General features: G+C 42.6%; 1 protein-coding gene across 1 annotated transcript; it reads right to left on the minus strand.

Annotated features, from left to right (window-relative positions):
- Positions 1-4,421: 4,421 nt before the first annotated feature.
- Positions 4,422-19,334, minus strand: suclg1 (succinate-CoA ligase GDP/ADP-forming subunit alph). The gene is made up of 9 exons (XM_053677583.1): positions 19,179-19,334; positions 17,320-17,426; positions 16,048-16,164; positions 15,705-15,917; positions 15,247-15,304; positions 14,677-14,760; positions 14,440-14,591; positions 8,196-8,384; positions 4,422-5,503 (listed from the first exon to the last, which is right to left on the minus strand). The coding sequence occupies exons 1-9, from the start codon at positions 19,210-19,212 to the stop codon at positions 5,477-5,479; spliced, it is 981 nt and encodes a 326-aa protein (XP_053533558.1). The 5' UTR covers positions 19,213-19,334; the 3' UTR covers positions 4,422-5,476.
- Positions 19,335-19,532: the final 198 nt, after the last annotated feature.

Raw genomic sequence — 19,532 nt, forward strand, 5'->3', positions numbered from 1 at the left:
GCTTCACTCGACTTTGTGTAAATTAAGACGGCCTTGAAAAATGTAATGTTTCATGTAGGGAAACATTTCGTTTCAGAGTTCCTTGTAGAACCTTGAAGCGTTCCTCCACAGGGAACCAACTGAAGAACCTTCCTGGGTTCAATCTGTGAGCGTTAAACCAGGCAGGAGAAAAGTAATTCCTTTCAATTTCGTAGAATTTCTCTTGGCGTACGGCAAGAACGTGATCTAGGAGTTTTTCCCGGATGTTCAGATTGAGAAAGTCTATATAAATTAAACATATTGTTATTATTACTTTTATGTTCATGCAGCGGAACAATGTCCTCATCATGGTCATCGAATTGCTCCTTAAGCTTTGGTCATTTTGTGCCTAAACTCAGATTCCAAATCTAAATGCAGGCAAAGTTTTCACCCTCGTAGCAGATCTTCTACATCATGGAGACATACAGCTGATGTTCAGGGAACTATTTTGAAGAAGGCACTTAAACCCACAGTTCTCATGATCGTACGCTGCAGAACATGGGTCAGGTTCGTCAAGGTTTTTTCTGTAAAACGTCTCAAAACTGGTTTTATGTCAGCACCGCTGCATTCGATTTACTCGTGATGGGTCAAGGTCTGAAATACACACACACACACACACACACACACACACACACACACACACACACACACACACACACCAAACAAAACCTGAACTGAAAAGTAAGAAGCAATTAAAGGTTCTGAGGGAAAAAACCCATACAGTAGATCAGATGTGTGATGAACCGGTCTCACCGACAACTACAACGCAATCAGGCTTGTAAAAGGAATCAATAATTATTCCTAACATTTTCCTCAAACATGGTAATATTAATAACTTATGAGGAAGCGTACTGTAGCCAGAACGGTCAATGTTTCATCCTTTATCACCACTGTGCTAATTTAAACTCGATCTATTTTACACATTCAGTGGTGCTCCATTAAAAACTGGAAGGAGAACAGCAATTACGGCCCAAATGAGTCTAATTTCTACTGTAGTTACATTCCTCCAATGTCTTAGGTTTAATGCTTCCAAAAAAAAAACTCGGACCAAAGTAGCAGGAAAGAGAAAAGAAAGTTTTCAGTAATGTAGGTATAATGACCCTTATTCTTCAAAGCTGTAGAGAAACCAGTGTTAATTTAAGCATCAGGAATGACACAGGAAATGTTCCAGGTCTTAAACAGCTTGGAATTAAACAGTAATGTGAGAGCAGCGGTGCGGACTAACACCAGAGTGAGTCATGTTCAAAGGCCACTTCTGTAAAATGAAAATAAAAGACATTTAAAAATGAAAACAAGCGATATTCAAACACTTCAAATGAGTTTCCTTTTTTATACAACGGCCTAAAATACAGAGGACTAGATCTAACAAAAGTTAAAACTTAACTTTAATAAGAAATAAATGTCACATTACATTATTAACTTAAAATTGACTAACATTAAAACAGTCATAATATTGTGTACGTCCTCCTCCCCTTGTTCCACCAGAACAGCCCGGACCCGTCGAGGCCTGGACTCCACGAGACCTCCGAAGGTGTGCTGTGGGATCTGGGACCAAGACGTCTGCAGCAGATCCTTTAAATCCTGTAAGTTGCGAGGTGGGGCTTCCGTGGATCGGACTTGTTCGTCCAGAAAATCTCAGACACTAGATCGGATTGAGATCTGGGGAATTCGGAGGCTGAGTCAACACCGTGAACTCTTTGTCATGTTCCTCAGACATGTTCCTTTGTCATGTGTGTCAGGGAGCGTTATCCTGCTGAAAGACGTCACTGTCATTAGGGAACTCGGTCTGGAGCAGTGTTTAGGCAGGTGGGACGTGTCAAAGTAACATCCACATGAATACCAGGACCCAAGATTTCCCAGCAGAACATCGCCCAGAGCGTCACATTGCTGCTGCCAGCTCGCCTACTTCCCATAGTGCATCCTGGTGCCGTATCTTCCCCAGGTAAGCAACGCACACACACCCAGTCGTCCACGTGATGTGAAAGAAAACGTGATTCATCAGACCAGGCCGCCTTCTTCCATCGCTCCATGGACAGTTCTGATGTTCATGTGCCCATTGTTGGAGATTTCAGTGGTGCACAGGGGGTCAGCATGGACATAATAATACAGGAATTCTGCAATTCATTCATACAAGTCTTTTTTATTTTTCTGTCATCTATTTAATCTCATTTTACGTGCAATTTTATTTATTTCTGTATTATCTTGTCTCACAGCTATTTTGAGGTGGAAAGGTTAAACACATTAGATTTACCCTAACATCACCCTGCGTTATTAATATGAAACTCTGCACCACACTGTACTCTGTAAACTCTTCCTACAGGAAACAGCCGGAGAATAATTTGGGACTCTTTGTTCCGACTCTTTTGTGTGTCGAGGCTTTGGCTGACATTAATCCAGTTTGTAGCTGTATCTGTGCCAGGACTTTTTGACGTTATGAACTTCTGGTTGCTGTGGTGCTTAAAACCACAAGAGACAGGAAGGTATCTCTAGCCGACGCGGTACAGTGGAGCCCTCTGAGCTGGAAAACAAATAAAGCCTCACATTCCACTGGCAAAGTTAATTATGCTAATTCCTCAAACGCTGATTAGGAAGTCAGTGGCAGTGCCGGCTGCAGGAAAAACACAGATAACGCCGAGATGTGAGGAGGAAGAGAACCGAGAACGCACTCGCGCTCCGTACCAAACAGCTTTACACAAGGGGTTTTAAACAGTATTGTCGTGAAGAAGACGCCATTTTGGTGGCATTACGGTTTAGCCATTGGTTAAATCCCGGTTCCTGTCCTTACACACTTCTCGATCAGGGCATGTGAGGTTTGTTGGATGAATTCTTTAACAGAAGAAAGGGTCGAGTTCAACCTTCCTGAAGGAGAATCAGTATAGTATGATCTAGCTCATCCGGCTAAAGTGCGTCTAAAGATAACGTCCTTAAACGCTTAAAGCTAGCTCATATCAATGCAATATGCTAATCAACGCTAACGTCAGATTCCACACTAACTCTAAACATTGATCAACTTCACTTTAAAGTCTTTAACCAATCATGTTACAGCTGAGGAGACATCAAATATCCATGAGACACCAATTCATAAATTATGAACGGAAACGTTGGACGAGAGTATTTGTTGAATGTAATGAAGAAACCCAAAGTACTAAATGTATTATGGATAAAAAGTTGCACTCACCAGTTGGGTCTAAAGACGTCCTTTGTTTTTTTTTAAAATGGACAGATTGACACGTCATTTGTGTTGCATATAAATTATATAAACGATCCATTTCAAGAGAGGCCGCAGGAACCACGGCTCTAGAACAAACCCGAGATCCAACACGGTGGAGACGTGAAAGAGATCGGAATTCTCACGTCTGATCACAACTTCCGCATTTTCCCTAAACAACACTACATTTCACCACCGAAAGCAAAGTGTACAGAGCGATTCACTGGGTAATGACTGAAAAAGAATTCTTCTACATCTATTTTTAAATTTCACCCCTTCTTAAAAAGGTTTCTCCTCTTCTTTAACACTCTTTATGATCAGCGGCTCTACAGTACAATTCATTCCTAGAAATGTTACAAATAAATTTGCACCACAAAGAAATTAGTAAATTATTATTATTTTACGTATTATTTATATCAGTGATGTACGGGTTCCTCGAGGGCGCTTTGGAGAGTTCACGGTTCCTGCTTGGTGTTAACTGGTTCCTCCTGAAGGACACGCTGAAGAACACGTTACAGCGATACAGTCAGTAATCTCTGAGCCCCTGCACAAAACTTACCTGGGAGAAAAAGCCTCAGAACTCTCCTGATCTCTCATTTCACTTTAGTAGGTGATGATTTAAACAGCAGGTTTGAATGATTTTAATGGTTTATTCCAACAGTTGCAGCTGTGGAGATTCCTCCTATAGAGCTACAATTTCAGTTTTAACGCCATGTTTGATCAGAATCTGATCTTTTGTTTGTTTGTTTAACCTTCTTTAGTTCAATAATAATTGAAATGACTGAATGTTTTTGTTTTTTTCTTTTGGACCATGTTTTTGAATCGTCCCTGTCCGTGGGTCTCGTCCACATCAACCACAATGACTTACCTGTTTTTTGGCTGTCGTTGTTTTTTTTAACATCCATATTATCTTTTTTTTTTTCAGAAAACACTCCGTTCATTTGAGATTTCTCCATCAAGCACAATTAGCTAGGTTTTTTTTGTTTTTAAATCACTTTAATCAGATTTTTGGATACCGTGGAATGACAGGGTTCTTTGCACACTTCCACTACAATTAAAGCATGGTGGAGTCGGGGTTCCTGCTTCCACCACAATCAGCCTTTTAATCACTTTCTTCCTTGGACAAAAGGACAGAAAACCAACACCCCCCCCCCCCCCCCCCAATCTTACACTCGTATTAAAATGCCACATCACATCATTATTACAGGCCATTATTTATCCGTTCTCTATAAATCAAAGCCCGTGTCTTTCGGCGCAGAGAGGAGACAATAACACCCCGTGAATATTGTGGACGTCTGATTGTTATCGTAGTTCGGCAAATTTGATTTTCAGATGTTCTGAATTTTTTTTTTTTCCCGTTGACATTTTGATGAGTGGTTTTCGAAAACGCGCCTGGCAAAGATCGAACCGGCGCATTCATTCCTCCGCGGAGGAACAGAAAAGAAAAAAGAAAGAAAGGGAAGGGAAAAAAAAGAAAAGAATGGTGAACGCATGTCATTAAGAGGGAAAGATACAATCTGTGGCAGTGCGGCGTGTCAGAATTAATAAACACGTACGTGAGAGCGCAGAGGCGTTCTAAAAGCCTCTAACACACGGGGCACGAGGCGGCCATTTTCAATAACACACTCCAAATTGGTTGGAATTGAGAGCGAGCGCGAGTGACGCTGCTGAATGGCCTCGTGAGCTGACGAATACGTTCAGAGACGGCTGTGGAATTGGATAAATATACAGACGGTACGGCAGAGCGTCCCGGAGCGATCAAAGCGAGAGCTGGTGTGTTCTCCGGCGATTTAAATTCGAGCTTCAAGCTTTTCTCAACTGTATCGAACTGTTTTCTGACTCGTGTGGTGAGGAAACAGGAACGGAGACGGATTCACGTGAAAACTAGTGGTGCCTCGACACGTCCGCACAAGTGAAAGAACAAAACCCGTCACACTGAGGAGGAAGTGCAGGAAATTGAGTTATATTATATATTTCTGCAGTAATGAGACTGATGATGGACGAGGTGGAGGTGGAGGTAGAGATGGAGATGGAGGTAACGCACACCGCCCCTTCGCTCACCTGCGACGTTAACCTTAACGCTAACGGTTATAACTTCACGTTACCGTTGGATATCTCACTGCGATAAAAGAACAATCTGGTTCTGGAAAATTCTCCAGAAGATGGAGATTCAAGACTGGAGGAAAAAAAAACAACAACAAAAAAAAAAACACATAAACACTGCTGTGGCACCGACAAGACTCGTCCACGTTACAGCATCTTCCTCTTCTCGAATTCCTGCGCGGGACAGAAAAACAAAACAAAAAACATTCTTGAAGTTTCCTTGCTCACACAGTCACCGCAAATCACAGGTTTATATTAACGCACAGGTTCTCATGCGGTACGGTTTCTATAGCAACAGCCCGCTCGCAGCGAGTCGCACGGCGGGCGCGCCACATCCGCTTAGACTTCTTTCAAAATGAAATGTATTATTTAATATTTATGGAAGGAGTTTGCAGTCAAAGCTGTAACTAAGTGTAACTAAGGGAACGACTGTTTATAGCTGCTATAACACACACACACACACACACACACACAAACTTTTGACTGTTTAATGCAAGCAAGAACTTCTTTCGCTGACGTTCCACAACATTAACCAGATTAAAAAGTACGACGTGACGTTCTTTAATAAACAAATATACGGTAATCGTCCGTAAACTGCTGTAGCGTAAGAGGATTAGAACACTTCCGGGACGCGCTTCATGTCCGGAGCCTCACGCGTCTGCGTCATGGATTATTCTCCTACAGAAGGACAATCCTGCAGTCAGCTTTTCCAATTTTCCGCTGGCTGGGTTTTAGTTTTGTTTGGAAATGTCCGGTTTTTCAGGGTCTCTCCACATTTCAGCGTGATAACGGCGAAAAAAAAATCTCTACAGCTGTACGGTAAGTTTTGGCACCTCTGGATAGGCAGAGCGGTGTTTAATGCAGAAAATCAGACTTTGGTGTGATTTGAGGGTTTTAAGGGACGAGTCGTATAGGTTTAGAGTTGTCCATTTTTTTCCACCAAGAACACAAAATAAAAAAAGAAAGAAAGAAAGAAAGAAAGAAAAAAAAAAGTGGCGTTCTGATGCAACATAAAACTGAACATCGATCCCTGAGGTACACACGGGATAAAAGTGAGACTCTTCTGGTGTAATGCTTTAGATTCCCGAGCACGAGTGAAGACACAGAAAAAGACAGAGAGAGAGAGAGAGAGAGAGAGAGAGAGAGAGAGAGAGAGAGAGAGAGAGAGATATGACTGGAGACCATTACGCTGCAGTGCAGTTATTTACATAGTCAATTTAGTAAGAGTAACAGCTGCGGGGCGAGCCGAGACGCTTCCGAAAACACATTTTCCCCCAACTGGCTCGGGTGGAATTGTGCATTTCGGTCGAGAATTCCCTTATGCAAATGGCATTTATCAGGACAAGAGAGTATGGTGCATAGAAAATGGAGAGGATCTGAGAACGTGCGAGGTTCTACTGCCATCTAGGGGACATCAGAGGAACAACCGGGGCGACGATGGACGGGTTTTGATGCCGAATTTGTAGCTGAAGTGTGGGTACATGGGTTACGGTTTATAGAAGTGTGTGTGTGTGTGTGTGTGTGTGTGGAAAGGTCAGAGATAAAGGGCGTCATTACTGCAAGCACATAATCAGAGAGAGGTCAAGAGAAACTCCAAAAGGGAATTACAGCAAGTCGATGCTGGTGTGTGTGTGTGTGTGTGTGTGGTGAATGTGTGTGTGAGAGAGAGAGAGAGACAAACACATAATTAAGATGAATCTAACTGAATGCGTTGGTAATGCGTTCCCGTTATTAGCACACGGCGCTGTTTTGCGGAGATTAACCCGGCCAATGAGATTAGGAGAGATGTACGAGGACGAGGAGCCGCCGAATAAATAACGGGGAAAGCCGTTTTCATCATCCTCGCTATGTTTACCGATCAGACGCCGGAGAGGAGTGGAGAAATTGAGCGAGACGCTATCGATGCACTGGAACTCGCAGCGTTCACAGCCGCTCATAACGAAGGAGCGGAATGATGAATGGGTTTAATACACGCCGTCTCTTTTTTATCCTTCCTGTTAAAAAACTAGAAGATGAGATAAAGATGTTTCTCGTTTCCTGTTTCCTCAAAACTCGCTTTCACTCACCATCAAAAAAGCCACCATGGATTAGCTACAGGTGACGTTTTTAATTGCCTTATATAATTATTTATTTATTTTTCTAATAATAAAAAAAATCTTTAAATTTTTTTTTTTTTAAACTGTATGATGACTTCTGATCATAGTTTCTAACTCTGAACATAAAGAAAGAAAGAAAAATAAATAAATTGCTAGGTAAATAAATAAATAAACAAACAAATGTAGATAAATTGATAAGTGAGTAAATAAATTAATTAATAAATAACTAGATAAATAAAAAAAAAGAAAGAAAGAAAGAAAGAAAGAAGGAAAAAACAAACAAATTAATAAAACAATCTTGGTGCTTTTATAAATATAATAATAATAATAATAATAATAATAATAACAACAATAAAAAATAATATTAAAATAACTAAATAAATAAATGTTTTAATAATAATAATAATAATAATAATAATAATAATAATATTATAATGCAAAAAGTGGAAAATTAGGTCGCTTTCAAAATATAAATAAGAAGTATGTAACTATATATTTATTTGTAGCGTATGTAACTATTAGGTAAGCTTAAGTACCGAGTCTTTCTACGCGTTCGGGATCGATGTTGTTCTCGATAAGGAGCTCCGGAGTTGATAGCGGAGTCTGCAGGTGGGTGAGTGACTGCTGCTGATGTTCATGTTGTAACGGTTCGTTATATTAAAGGTGAAGGTTATTAGAGTTTTAATCATAATTCACGCAGAATAAATACAGCGAGGTCGGATGTAAAAATCTAGTGGAATCCTAAGTGATGTAGCGCGTTCCAGTCTCACCTTCAGCATGGTACTCCCCAGCTGGGCGGGGGACATGCTGACCACCACGCCGGCGGACTGCAGGGCGGCGATCTTCTCTTTAGCCCCGCCCTTTCCTCCTGCGATGATGGCACCGGCGTGACCCATCCTCCTGCCGGGGGGCGCCGTGAGCCCGGCGATAAACGACACCACCGGTTTAATGTTAGCACCCTACACACACACACACACACACACACACACACACACACACAATTAAGCACAATACCGAAGATATTACTTTAACTAAAGCGTGTTCGTGCGTTACAGAACTGAGATCAGCTCCGAGGGGAAACTGGAACGGAATATTTTAATATTCAGCGGTAAGTGGCTGAGAAAACTCGGATCCTCAGCAGCGTTTCTTCTTTTACTTCCTTTATTTATTTTTATATATAAACACACAGCATTCCACCACTGTTTATACAAGAGGCCATTGCGCATAATACCTCTCCAGGCACTCAAGATCCAATCTAAGTGCAGTAAATCCGCACAGAAACCTTAATTGATTGCCGTACGAGGCCAAATTACTTTTTCCCGCCATTCTAAAACTCATCGGATTTTTTTTTTCTTCTTTGCTCAAAAAATAAATTCCATCCCCGGTGTAAAAATACGAGCGTGAACAATGCGTGGTGATGAGCGTGAGCCGATCGAGGCTTCTCTACACCACCACACACGACCCCCGCTTCAGCTCGGGGTAATCGGTCACGTCCGAGCTGATTAGCTGCTGGGCCGGGCTTGTGCCGACTGATGGATCGATACGTTTGGCGGTTGGAGACATCCACTGTTTTTTCTGCCCTCGTCGAACGGTCAGCGTTTCACTCTGAATAACAGTGGTGTTAAATCAGTCCCTACAGGATTTCTGCAATCTCAGAAATCAATGCAAAACCAAGCAAACGCTGCAATATTCGAAGGAGCTTGCAATTTTTCAAAGTCACCACAGATTTGGGCTGAGGTGAGTCATGTGACATCATCACGACGCACATCCAGCCAAAACCCTCAAAGATTCACGTGCATCGAACATGAGTACGGCTAAAAGATCTCATTTACCAACAAACATCACTGCTGCTTTTCTAGCTCCGCCCACACACCCCTGTTCGGTTCGCTCGCTAGTCCCTCGGTGTCAAGCGGAATATAAGCAGACGCAGGTACATAGTAACCTTCTACCGAAATCTCAACTCGTCCTCAACTCAGACGAAGTCTGGAGTTCACTTCCCGTGCAGTTCTCCAGCACGTCAATCTAAACAAGTGGAGCATTAATTAGACCCCCAGCGGTGGATCCTCAGCGCACAGAGAGAGCTCAATTAGCATTAATACTCCAGCCTTTTGTTCTCCTTCACAGCTAATCAGAATTGCTTTAATAATAATAATAATACACAGAGTGGAGGTGTTCTCCTCCACCTCCACCTCGCCACCGGAGGACCGCGCTCGCCGCCTCGCTTTAATCTGCCCAAGATTAACATCGCAACCAATTACGGGGCCCGAGCGCCGAGGGAAACGTCTGCAACAAAACACCGCTGCGTGTTATTTCTCCTTTCTTCTTTTAAACAACGTCTGTTGTTCAAGTCGCTCCAGTCAACCGAGTCTTGTTTGGAAAATGAATTACAACAGGTTGAAGGGGAGCAACTGGGAGTGTGAAGGTGCAGGATTAAAGGAGACTTGTTTTGAGCCGACAATAATAACGCTACAGGGCCTCCCACAGACTTCCTTAAAAAGACCCAGACACGTTACATCAACAAAGCTTTATTTAGACTGGGGACACAAGAGCCTCCTGGCAAGAGGGGAAAATATCGTACTGCATACTGACAAAGAAGAGAGACGTCATACAGAGAGACAGAGAGAGAGAGAGAGAGAGAGAGAGAGAGAGAGAGAGAGAGAGAGAGAGAGACAGAGAGAGAGAGAGAGAGAGAGAGAGAGAGAGACAGAGAGACAGAGAGAGAGACAGAGAGACAGAGAGAGAGAGAGAGACAGAGAGAGACAGAGAGAGAGACAGAGAGAGAGAGAGAGTGACAGAGAGAGAGACAGAGAGAGAGACAGAGAGAGAGAGAGAGAGACAGAGAGAGAGAGTGACAGAGAGAGAGACAGAGAGAGAGACAGAGAGAGAGAGACAGAGACAGAAAGAGAGAGAGACAGACAGAGAGAGAGAGAGACAGAGAGAGTGACAGAGAGAGAGAGAGACAGAGAGAGAGAGAGAGTGACAGAGAGAGAGACAGAAAGAGAGACAGAGAGAGAGAGACAGAGACAGAAAGAGAGAGAGACAGACAGAGAGAGAGAGAGAGACAGAGAGAGTGACAGAGAGAGAGAGAGACAGAGAGAGAGAGAGAGTGACAGAGAGAGAGACAGAGAGAGAGACAGAGAGAGAGAGAGAGAGAGACAGAGAGAGAGAGTGACAGAGAGAGAGACAGAGACAGAGAGAGAGACAGAGAGAGAGAGAGAGAGAGAGAGAGAGAGAGACAGAAAGAGAGAGAGACAGACAGAGAGAGAGAGAGACAGAGAGAGTGACAGAGAGAGAGTGAGAGAGAGAGACAGAGAGACAGAGAGAGAGACAGAGAGAGAGAGAGAGAGAGACAGAGAGAGAGAGTGACAGAGAGAGAGAGGGAGACAGAGAGAGAGACAGAGAGAGAGACAGAGAGAGAGAGAGAGAGAGACAGAGAGAGAGAGAGAGGGAGAGAGAGTGACAGAGAGAGAGAGAGAGGGAGAGAGAGAGAGGGAGAGAGAGAGAGAGACAGAGAGGGAGAGAGAGTGACAGAGAGAGAGAGAGAGAGAGGGAGAGAGAGAGAGGGAGAGAGCGCAACAACAAACACGTCTTTGTTAAGTTTTGTTGTTAACCTGTCAGCAAAACCGCTTCTCCCATCACACCTCACGGATAATAAAATAAATAAATAAATAGATAAATAAATAAATAAATCCAGAGCAGTTTCATTTGTGAAGTCTTAAGAAAAGCTTCAACTGCTGGCTTTTTTTCAGTCTGTTCTAACTTTATGAACATATATGTGGAATCGTTAAAAGGGGAAACAAGAGGTCGTTGTACCGTTAAAACCTCCTGCAAGTTCCATAGCTTAATACGTCCTCCTCTGTACAAAAAAAAAGAAAGATGATTTCTTTAACCGAGCTCCAAAGACGGCTGTGGACGGGACAGGATCTGTGACGTCACATGGGCAAACACATTTGCACATGACTGCCCCTACAGCAACACCGCCGGCCCCGCCCACTGGCGCTCAGCCGCTGAAAAGAGTTGATAATTAATTCATAGTCAAAGATATTAGCCAATCACAGCAGTGGGTGGTGACGCATTAAAGTCTTAAAGGTACAGGGCACAAAAACTGATCGTTTCAGTCACAGGGTGGAAAAAGGTCATAAATTACTGAAGTTTATGGGGTTTTTTTATGTATAAATGGCAATGAAATCGACAGGTTTTGTTTCTCCTTTAGAACAAAAATCCATCATGGCTGCCACTCGAGCGTCCAATTGGATCTGTACTGAGTTTCGGCACTTATTTCTTCTCCTCCGCTTAGTCAGACGATCTCTGCAATCTTCCATCTTTCCATTAGAAAGCCCAGAAAGCCATTTTTCTTTGGCACAATCAATGGAGGTTAACATTAATGAGCACATGTCAAACCCGATAATGATCACGTGACCGCCGATCGCTCTTCACTTCCTCCACATTGTTCCCGAGCGGGCCACCAATAACGAGCTCGGTAACTAAATGACACGTAGGTGTGAAAGGGCTCTGAGTGCTCCGAGTGGAGTCTGTAGGTTTTCGGTTCCAGGACGTCATTCTCCCGCTCGGGTGTTCGACAGACTCGATAATTAACGACAAAGAATGACTGCTGCACTTTCCTCCATTTACTTTCCCCATGAAAGCCAAAAGGTATAACGGTTGAAGCTGTCACTCAATCACCCGTGGACATGTTCTTTATATGTTAAAAGCCTCCTTGTAGAACCCTGACAGATTCTGGGAACTGAGAGCTTTTAAAAGTTCTTCTGAAAGAAAAGTTGATGCAAAAGATCAGGAAATTTTTTAAAGTTTTATTTAAAAATGTTTAAATAACCCAAAGGCCTACACTCTTAACAAGCGTTCTATTTAAAGATGGAAAGGAAGATGGAAATTAAGGTGGAAAGAAAGCAAAAAGAATGCTGGAAAGAAAGCAAGCAAGCAAGAAAGAAAGGACGGAAGAAAGAAAAATGGAAAGAAACAATTAAAAGAAAGATCGAGGAAAGGAGGAAGGAAAGAAAAGGGAGAAAAATATGGGAAACAGAGAGAGAGACAGAAAGAAAGAGAGAAAGAAAGAGAGAGAGAGAGACAGAGAGAGAGACAGAGAAAGAGAGAGAGGGAGAGAGAGAGGGAGAGAGCGAAAGAGAGAGAGAGACAGAGAGAAAGAGAGAGAGGGAGAGAGGGAGACAGAGAGAGAGACAGAGAGAGAGACAGAGAGAGAGTGTGAGAGAGAGAGAGAGAGGGAAAGTGAGAGAGACAGAGAGAGAGAGAGAGAGACAGAGAGGGAGAGAGAGAGAGTGAGACAGAGAGAGAGAGAGACAGAGAGAGAGAGAGAGAGAGAGAGTAAGAGAGAGAGAGAGGGAGAGAGAGAGACAGAGAGAGAGAGAGGGAGAGAGAGAGAGAGAGAGAAAGAGAGAGAGAGAGAGAGAGAGAGAGAGAGAGAGAGAGAGAGAGACAGAGAGGGAGAGAGAGAGAGAGAGAGAGACAGAGAGAGTGAGAGAGAGTGAGAGAGAGAGTGAGAGAGAAAGAGAGAGAGAGAGAGAGAGAGAGAGAGAGAGAGAGAGAGAGAGAGACAGAGAGGGAGAGAGAGAGAGAGAGAGAGAGAGACAGAGAGGGAGAGAGAGAGAGAGAGAGAGAGAACATGCCGCAGTGGGAAGTGAATCGTTGGTTTTATTAATTCACGGCTCTGATAGAAACGTTGCTCTGACGGAGCCGTTGTGTTTCTGGAACTGAGAGAAAGTTGGAGATGAAAGTGAAAGATCTTCCAGCGGAATAAACAGCGGAGATTTAATAACTCACACTGACGCCCTCCTCGAGTCAGATCTCAGGACTGGAATCTACGAGCTCTCTGCTCCGCATTATAAGTGGAGTAAAGATCACATCTCGGGAGCGGAGAGGTTCCTCGGCGGTTTAACAGAGGTCAGGGGTCAAGCCGAGGCTCGAGGCGGCTCTAACACACACACACTGACCTCTTAATCCCCAGAAATCCTGAAGTGAAGCAGTGGGCTACGTTTCAGAGACTTTCTGGCCTTCAGAACAATAAAGTATCCCGTGGTGGATCTGGTCTGGTTCTGGAGCGGGTCTTCGGTTCGGTCCGCTGTGACCGCGCGGTGTTTAAATTCACACTGAACTCTTTTCCTTTGTTTTGTCCAGCGATCGATTTAAAGGTCAAACTGCAGCCGCTGAATAAAACATCAGAGCGGTTTATTTCATCAGTTATTAATCCTTTATTCATCTTCGATATTCTCCAGAATAACGCTTCAGACAGAGAGAAGTGATTTTAACCTGCTTTCTACCTCAACGTCCCCGTCACACATCTCTAACTTTACCTTTAACTTATAATCACTCCATTTATATCATTTAAACCTCGCCGCCTTCACACCGCCATCTCTCTGCACTTTCTAACCCTGATTTCTTTCATCTTTCTTTCATCTTTCTCTTTATTTATTTCATCTTTCTCCGTTTCATCTCTTTCTTTTTTTTCTTTTTCTCTTTCATCTTTCTTTCTTCAATCGTCTAGCCATCACAATTTGGCCCTTCTAATTATTATTATTATTAGATTATTATAATATTATTATTCTCAAAGTCACTCAGGTCCTCACTCTTGCCCATTTTTCCTGCTTCCAACGCATCGACTTTGAGAACTGACTGTTCACCTGCTGATTAATAAACCCCTCCCCCTCGCCAGGTGCCACGGTAATGAGATCAACGTTATTCACGTCACCTGTCGGTGGTTTATGTTGTGGCTGATCGGCGTATGTTAATATTCACGTTGTAGTTTGTGAAAGTCCGGGGAAGAGAGACACCTGCACGTGGTACTTAAACCCTGATGGATTTCTTTCCTCCGTGTAGTGAAGCGTCTGCGTTCCGCCATTTTACATTCTCGTTATGAGAGAAGAATCTCAGTGTGAATGAGCGTCTCGCCTGCGTACGTGTGTAGTAATGAATAATTAAGAGTTTTGAGCTAATACGAACACACGCGTGCGGCGCGCTGGGGGACGTGTTCCTGAGACTCACCGTGTTGTGCTGCTTCAGAAACTCGGCTGCGTTCTCCTCGGCGTCGCCCCCGATCTCTCCGATCAGGATGATGCCCTCCGTTTTCGGGTCCTGCAGGAACACCTCGAGACAGTCGATGAAGTTTGTGCCGTTAAACGGATCTCCGCCGATTCCTGAAATTGAACAGCGCCGACTTTAAACACAACACAGATGAGGTGGAGAATAACCCGTCGTGAAGGAGTGCGAGCTGCTGCGTACCGACACACAGAGACTGGCCCAGTCCCACCTGCGTAGTCTGGTGCACCGCTTCGTACGTCAGGGTGCCCGACCTCGACACGATGCCTGAACAAACACATCCACACGGTTACGTTAAAATAAACAATAAACAAATATACACTTCCTTTGTTTTGTCCAGCGATCGATTTAAACTGCAGACGCTGAATAAAACATCAAACTCGATTACAAGAGCGGTTTATTTCATCAGTTATTAATCCTTTATTCATCTTTGTTATTCTCCAGAATAACGCTTCAGACAGAGAGAAGTGATTTTAACCTGCTTTCTACCTCAACGTCCCCGTCACACATCTCTAACTTACCTTTAACTCATAATCACTCCATTTATATCATTTAAACCTCGCCGCCTTCACACCGCCATCTCTCTGCACTTTCTAACCCTGATTTCTTTCTCTTGGTTTCTTTCATCTTTGTTTCTTAGCTTCTTCTTTCTTTCTTTCTTTGATTCATCTTCCATTCTTTCTTTCACCCTATAACTGGACAGTGTGAGGTCAGTTTGTGTTAAAATCCGTTGTGCGTAGCGTTAAAACTCACCGATTCTTCCTTTCTTGTGAATGTGTCCGGGCATGATCCCGATTTTACACTCTCCGGGCTGGGAATAAAGTCATAAAGTCATTAATCACATTCTGGAATTACAATACAATTCGATAACTCGGTTTAAACGTGGTCAAAAGAATCAGACCGTAAAAGTGAGTGAACGTTAACGACGTCACAGAGCGTCATACAGAGAGAACCGTCGGAGACGATACACAGCAGAAAAACCAAAACTCACGGGTGCATCGCAAACTACAAGAGTTCAAACGTATTCTAACTCGTTCTTACAAAGAGAGAGACAGAGAGAGAGAGAGAGAGAGAGAGAGAGAGAGAAAAAGAACCCTGTTATGTAATCACGTGTGCGTGTAAATCATTTAGACGTATAAACTCTATAGCTAATGGAAGCTGAGAAGTTGTGGGTTGTTAGTTGGTCCACTGGGCGGCGCTGTAGCTCTTACGTTGATGACGCCGGGGCAGTTGGGCCCGATGAGGCGGGTGACGTTCTGGCGGAGGAGCCTGTGTTTGACCCGCACCATGTCCTGCTGTGGGATTCCCTCCGTGATACACACCGCCAGCGGTATCTCGGCGTCGATGGCTTCTATGATGGCCGCCGCGGCGAACGGAGGGGGGACGTAGATCACCGTGGCGTCGGCGCCTGTCCCCTCCTTCGCCTGGAAACAACAGGCACAGAACAAATTGGAGCGAAACGTCAAGCACGCGCTAACCCATGCTAATCCACGCTAACCTGCTGCTAGTCATATTAACATTGTAGTCACGGTTACAATAAACACACGTCATTACCTCCTTCACAGAGTTGAACACCGGCAAACCCAGGTGAGTTTTCCCGCCTTTTCCAGGAGACACGCCTCCGACTAACTTGGAGCCATAATCCAGAGACTGCTGACTGTGGAACGTTCCCTGCACGCAGGACGGAAACAGACCGCTAACAAATGCTAACAGAGGAAGTGTGTCGACGTACCTTATCGGAAACAATTAAATGATCATTAAATCCAGAACACTTTTACTCTTTTACAGCAAAGACACCGGCACGATTAAGTGCAAAAGTTTGTACACCCTTACGGCAAGATGCAGAGGATTTATTACGGCTAACGAAAAATGGTTCAACGGTTTCTAAATTAAGCGCTTAGTTATTTTTACTCTGTGCACACCAAGTGTGGGAATCGTAGCACGTAATTCGATCCTAGTTTTTAATTTCGCTTCTCCGAGTGGATTACGGCCTCGAGTGGATTATAAAGCCGTAGCTTGGCTAATCTTTAACTTTCCTCCTTTGTGGGCGTGTTAATCATTACAAGTTCAGTCAGGTGAAGTGTGGAGCTCGTAACCCTACAGCCGTAATTGCTCGTCCCCAAGGACGAAAAATTAATTAATTAAATAAATAAATGGGGGGGGGGGGGGGGGGGGGGTAAGTGTGTGGGAAGTCATCACTTCTCATCCTCCCTCATTTAGAGCGACACCACCGACACTCGAATCGTCACTCATCTGCCTACTAATTATCCTGAGTGCTCGTTAGAGCTTCATCTAATAACCTTGTATAATAGAGAGAGAGAGAGAGAGAGAGAGAGAGAGATTTTTGAGGTGTGTGTATACACAGCGGTTGTGCAGCACCACCTTGTGGTCACTTTGTGTAAACACTTCACTCGGAGTCCAAAAAACTGATTTATTAAAAAATTTACCGGATGGAGCTGGTTAATGTGATTTAAATATATTATACAGTTCAGACTGTAGAGATTCTGCACCTCCTGAACAACAATACATGAACGAGTGAGTGAATAAATAAACACGGCAGCTGCGTCCTGATCGACTGCATCACGCAGAAACGTTTACGTTGATATAGTAACGGTGTTTGATGCTCGTGATTGTTACATTCACAATAATATTAACGTTAGATTTAATTCAGAAAGTACAGCATGTTGATACACACAGCACTCCACTGCAGAGTTAATTAAATCATAATACACGCAGCTCCGGTGCTTGGCCCAATATTAATGAAATAGTAATTAGCAGTGAGTCAGGCTGCTGTTGTTGTTGTTGACCGTGTTGTTGTTTACGAACCTGTTTTCCTGTGAAGCCCTGACAGATGACTTTAGTGTCCTTGCTGATGTAGAGACTCTTCCGTGTGGCCGTGTAACAGTGTCTCACTCCCACCTGCTGCTGCTGCACTGTACACACACACACACACACACACACACACACACACACTTTATTATATTTGCTTAAGTTTACAGAGCTGGTTAAATAAAACTAAAACTAACCCTAGAGATCCTGTAATAACACACAGAATATCAGAACATTAACAACACAATAAGAAAAAGGTTCAGAGCGGAGTCTTAAATCACGTACTGTGACAACACTGACCGCGTTCGACTCCTAAATGGCAGTATGTTGAAACGAGAACCCCAAACGTACCCGGATGGTCTACTGTTTCCGGTGTTTATCCGTGGACACTTTCTCAGCTGATATTACCCACAACCCCTTGTGCGAGGGAGGGGGAGGAGGACTTTTGTGATGGTTTGATAGCTTAGAGACTTAGTTAAAACAAAATTCGACTAAAAATAACTAAAAAAATAAAGAAAGTAATTTCAGTTTTTTTTAATTATTTTAAAAACAAGTTGATTTAATAATTGAGCTATATTTATAAATTAAACAAAATAAATAAAACGCAAATTAATTCATTAATAAGCGTCTCGTACGTCAGTTTGGAGACCTGGTTGATTCTTTTTTTTAATTATTATTACCTTTTATTACATTTATACGAAATATAAAACAAATACTAAACACAAACAACAATTTTCATCATTTTAATTGAATAAATAAATTCAACTAAATATACAAATACATCCATTAATTAGTTAATTAATTAATTATTAACCTGTTATAAGTCGATAATTAAATATCGTTATAGCAATAATTATTTCCAAATAATTAATCTGCTTCTTGACTGAAGTTTGGGAACCGTGACGTTCTATCAGCATTAAATGCAACACTAAACGGATAAAGAGTACTCAGTGAAGTCGGCGGCTTGCTGAGGTGGAAGAGGAATAAAACACTGGGGAGGAAAATAATCCACTCCGAGGAGGCGATAAGAGAAAACTAAACCAAAGTCCAAAGTCTGAGCGTCTCACAGACACGAGAATTCATTTCCAAACTCGTTTATTTCATAATCCTTTATAAATATATTTATTAATGCTGTTTTCCTTTATTTAGTTAGTCATTGTTTACTTTTTAACTTATATAGCTTAATTTACTTATCTAATTTAATTAAAATATATATTTATAGTTAAATACACAAATATATTACAAAAAAAAGATATTCCTTTCCATATATTTTCCATCAACTCACATGAATTTAATTGAAATGAACTTTAAATAATTAAAACTGTCATTCAGGTTGTACAGAAGTGTAATGGAAGTGGGCTCGATCCTAAATCCCTGCCTCCTCCCTACACTAGTGCACGAGACCGTCTTTACTAGCGCTACATTTCTGAGCCCTATCTAGTGCCCTAGCTTTCACACAGCGGTGCCGTTTGGGATTCTGCCTTTAAAAACTAGCAAATAAATACAGTAAATCTATAGCTAGAAACGGGTTAGCTGGCTAATTACTGAAAATACGAATTTAAAAATATTTTTTTATATATATATATATATACATATATTATGCGTACGTCAAAAATGTGCATTTGTAATCACTTGAAAACACAAATGAGCAAAATACAAAACTCGACAGTAAAGGTGAAAGTTCATCAGTTCACCGTGGCCTCAGTAGCGCTGCTTAGCCGGTTAGCAGGTCAAGCTAATAGTCATGCTAATCCTGTAGCCGCGAGGGATTCAGGGACAAAATGGCGACGAGGTTTAGAAATAAAACGTAAAGCTGAAATGCAGTGGGAAGTGTAGTAAAGAGCTTATAAACTTACAGAGGAGCCGCGCTAGCAATCTGCAGTGAGACATCCTGGGTCACTCAGCAATGACACACGCGCACGCGCACACACGCACACACGCGCACGCACAGACGCACTAATACACGCACGCACAAGTGTCTTCTCATGCGCCTGATTCGCGTGCGGTTTCTTTTCCCACCTGTTTCTCGAGAAAACTCCGCCCTTCCATTTGGGTTGCCAAGTGCACGAACAACGTTTATATTTGTGTTATAGTCCAAATTACAGTTTTTATCTTATTATTTTGTTATTATTATTATTATTATTGTTATTATTATTATAGTAATATTATATATAATTATATAGTTATATATGTAGTTATATTCTCTCAGC

This window comes from Ictalurus punctatus, chromosome 29, assembly GCF_001660625.3.
Source record: "Ictalurus punctatus breed USDA103 chromosome 29, Coco_2.0, whole genome shotgun sequence".
In the NCBI taxonomy this organism is placed as follows: Eukaryota; Metazoa; Chordata; class Actinopteri; order Siluriformes; family Ictaluridae; genus Ictalurus; species Ictalurus punctatus.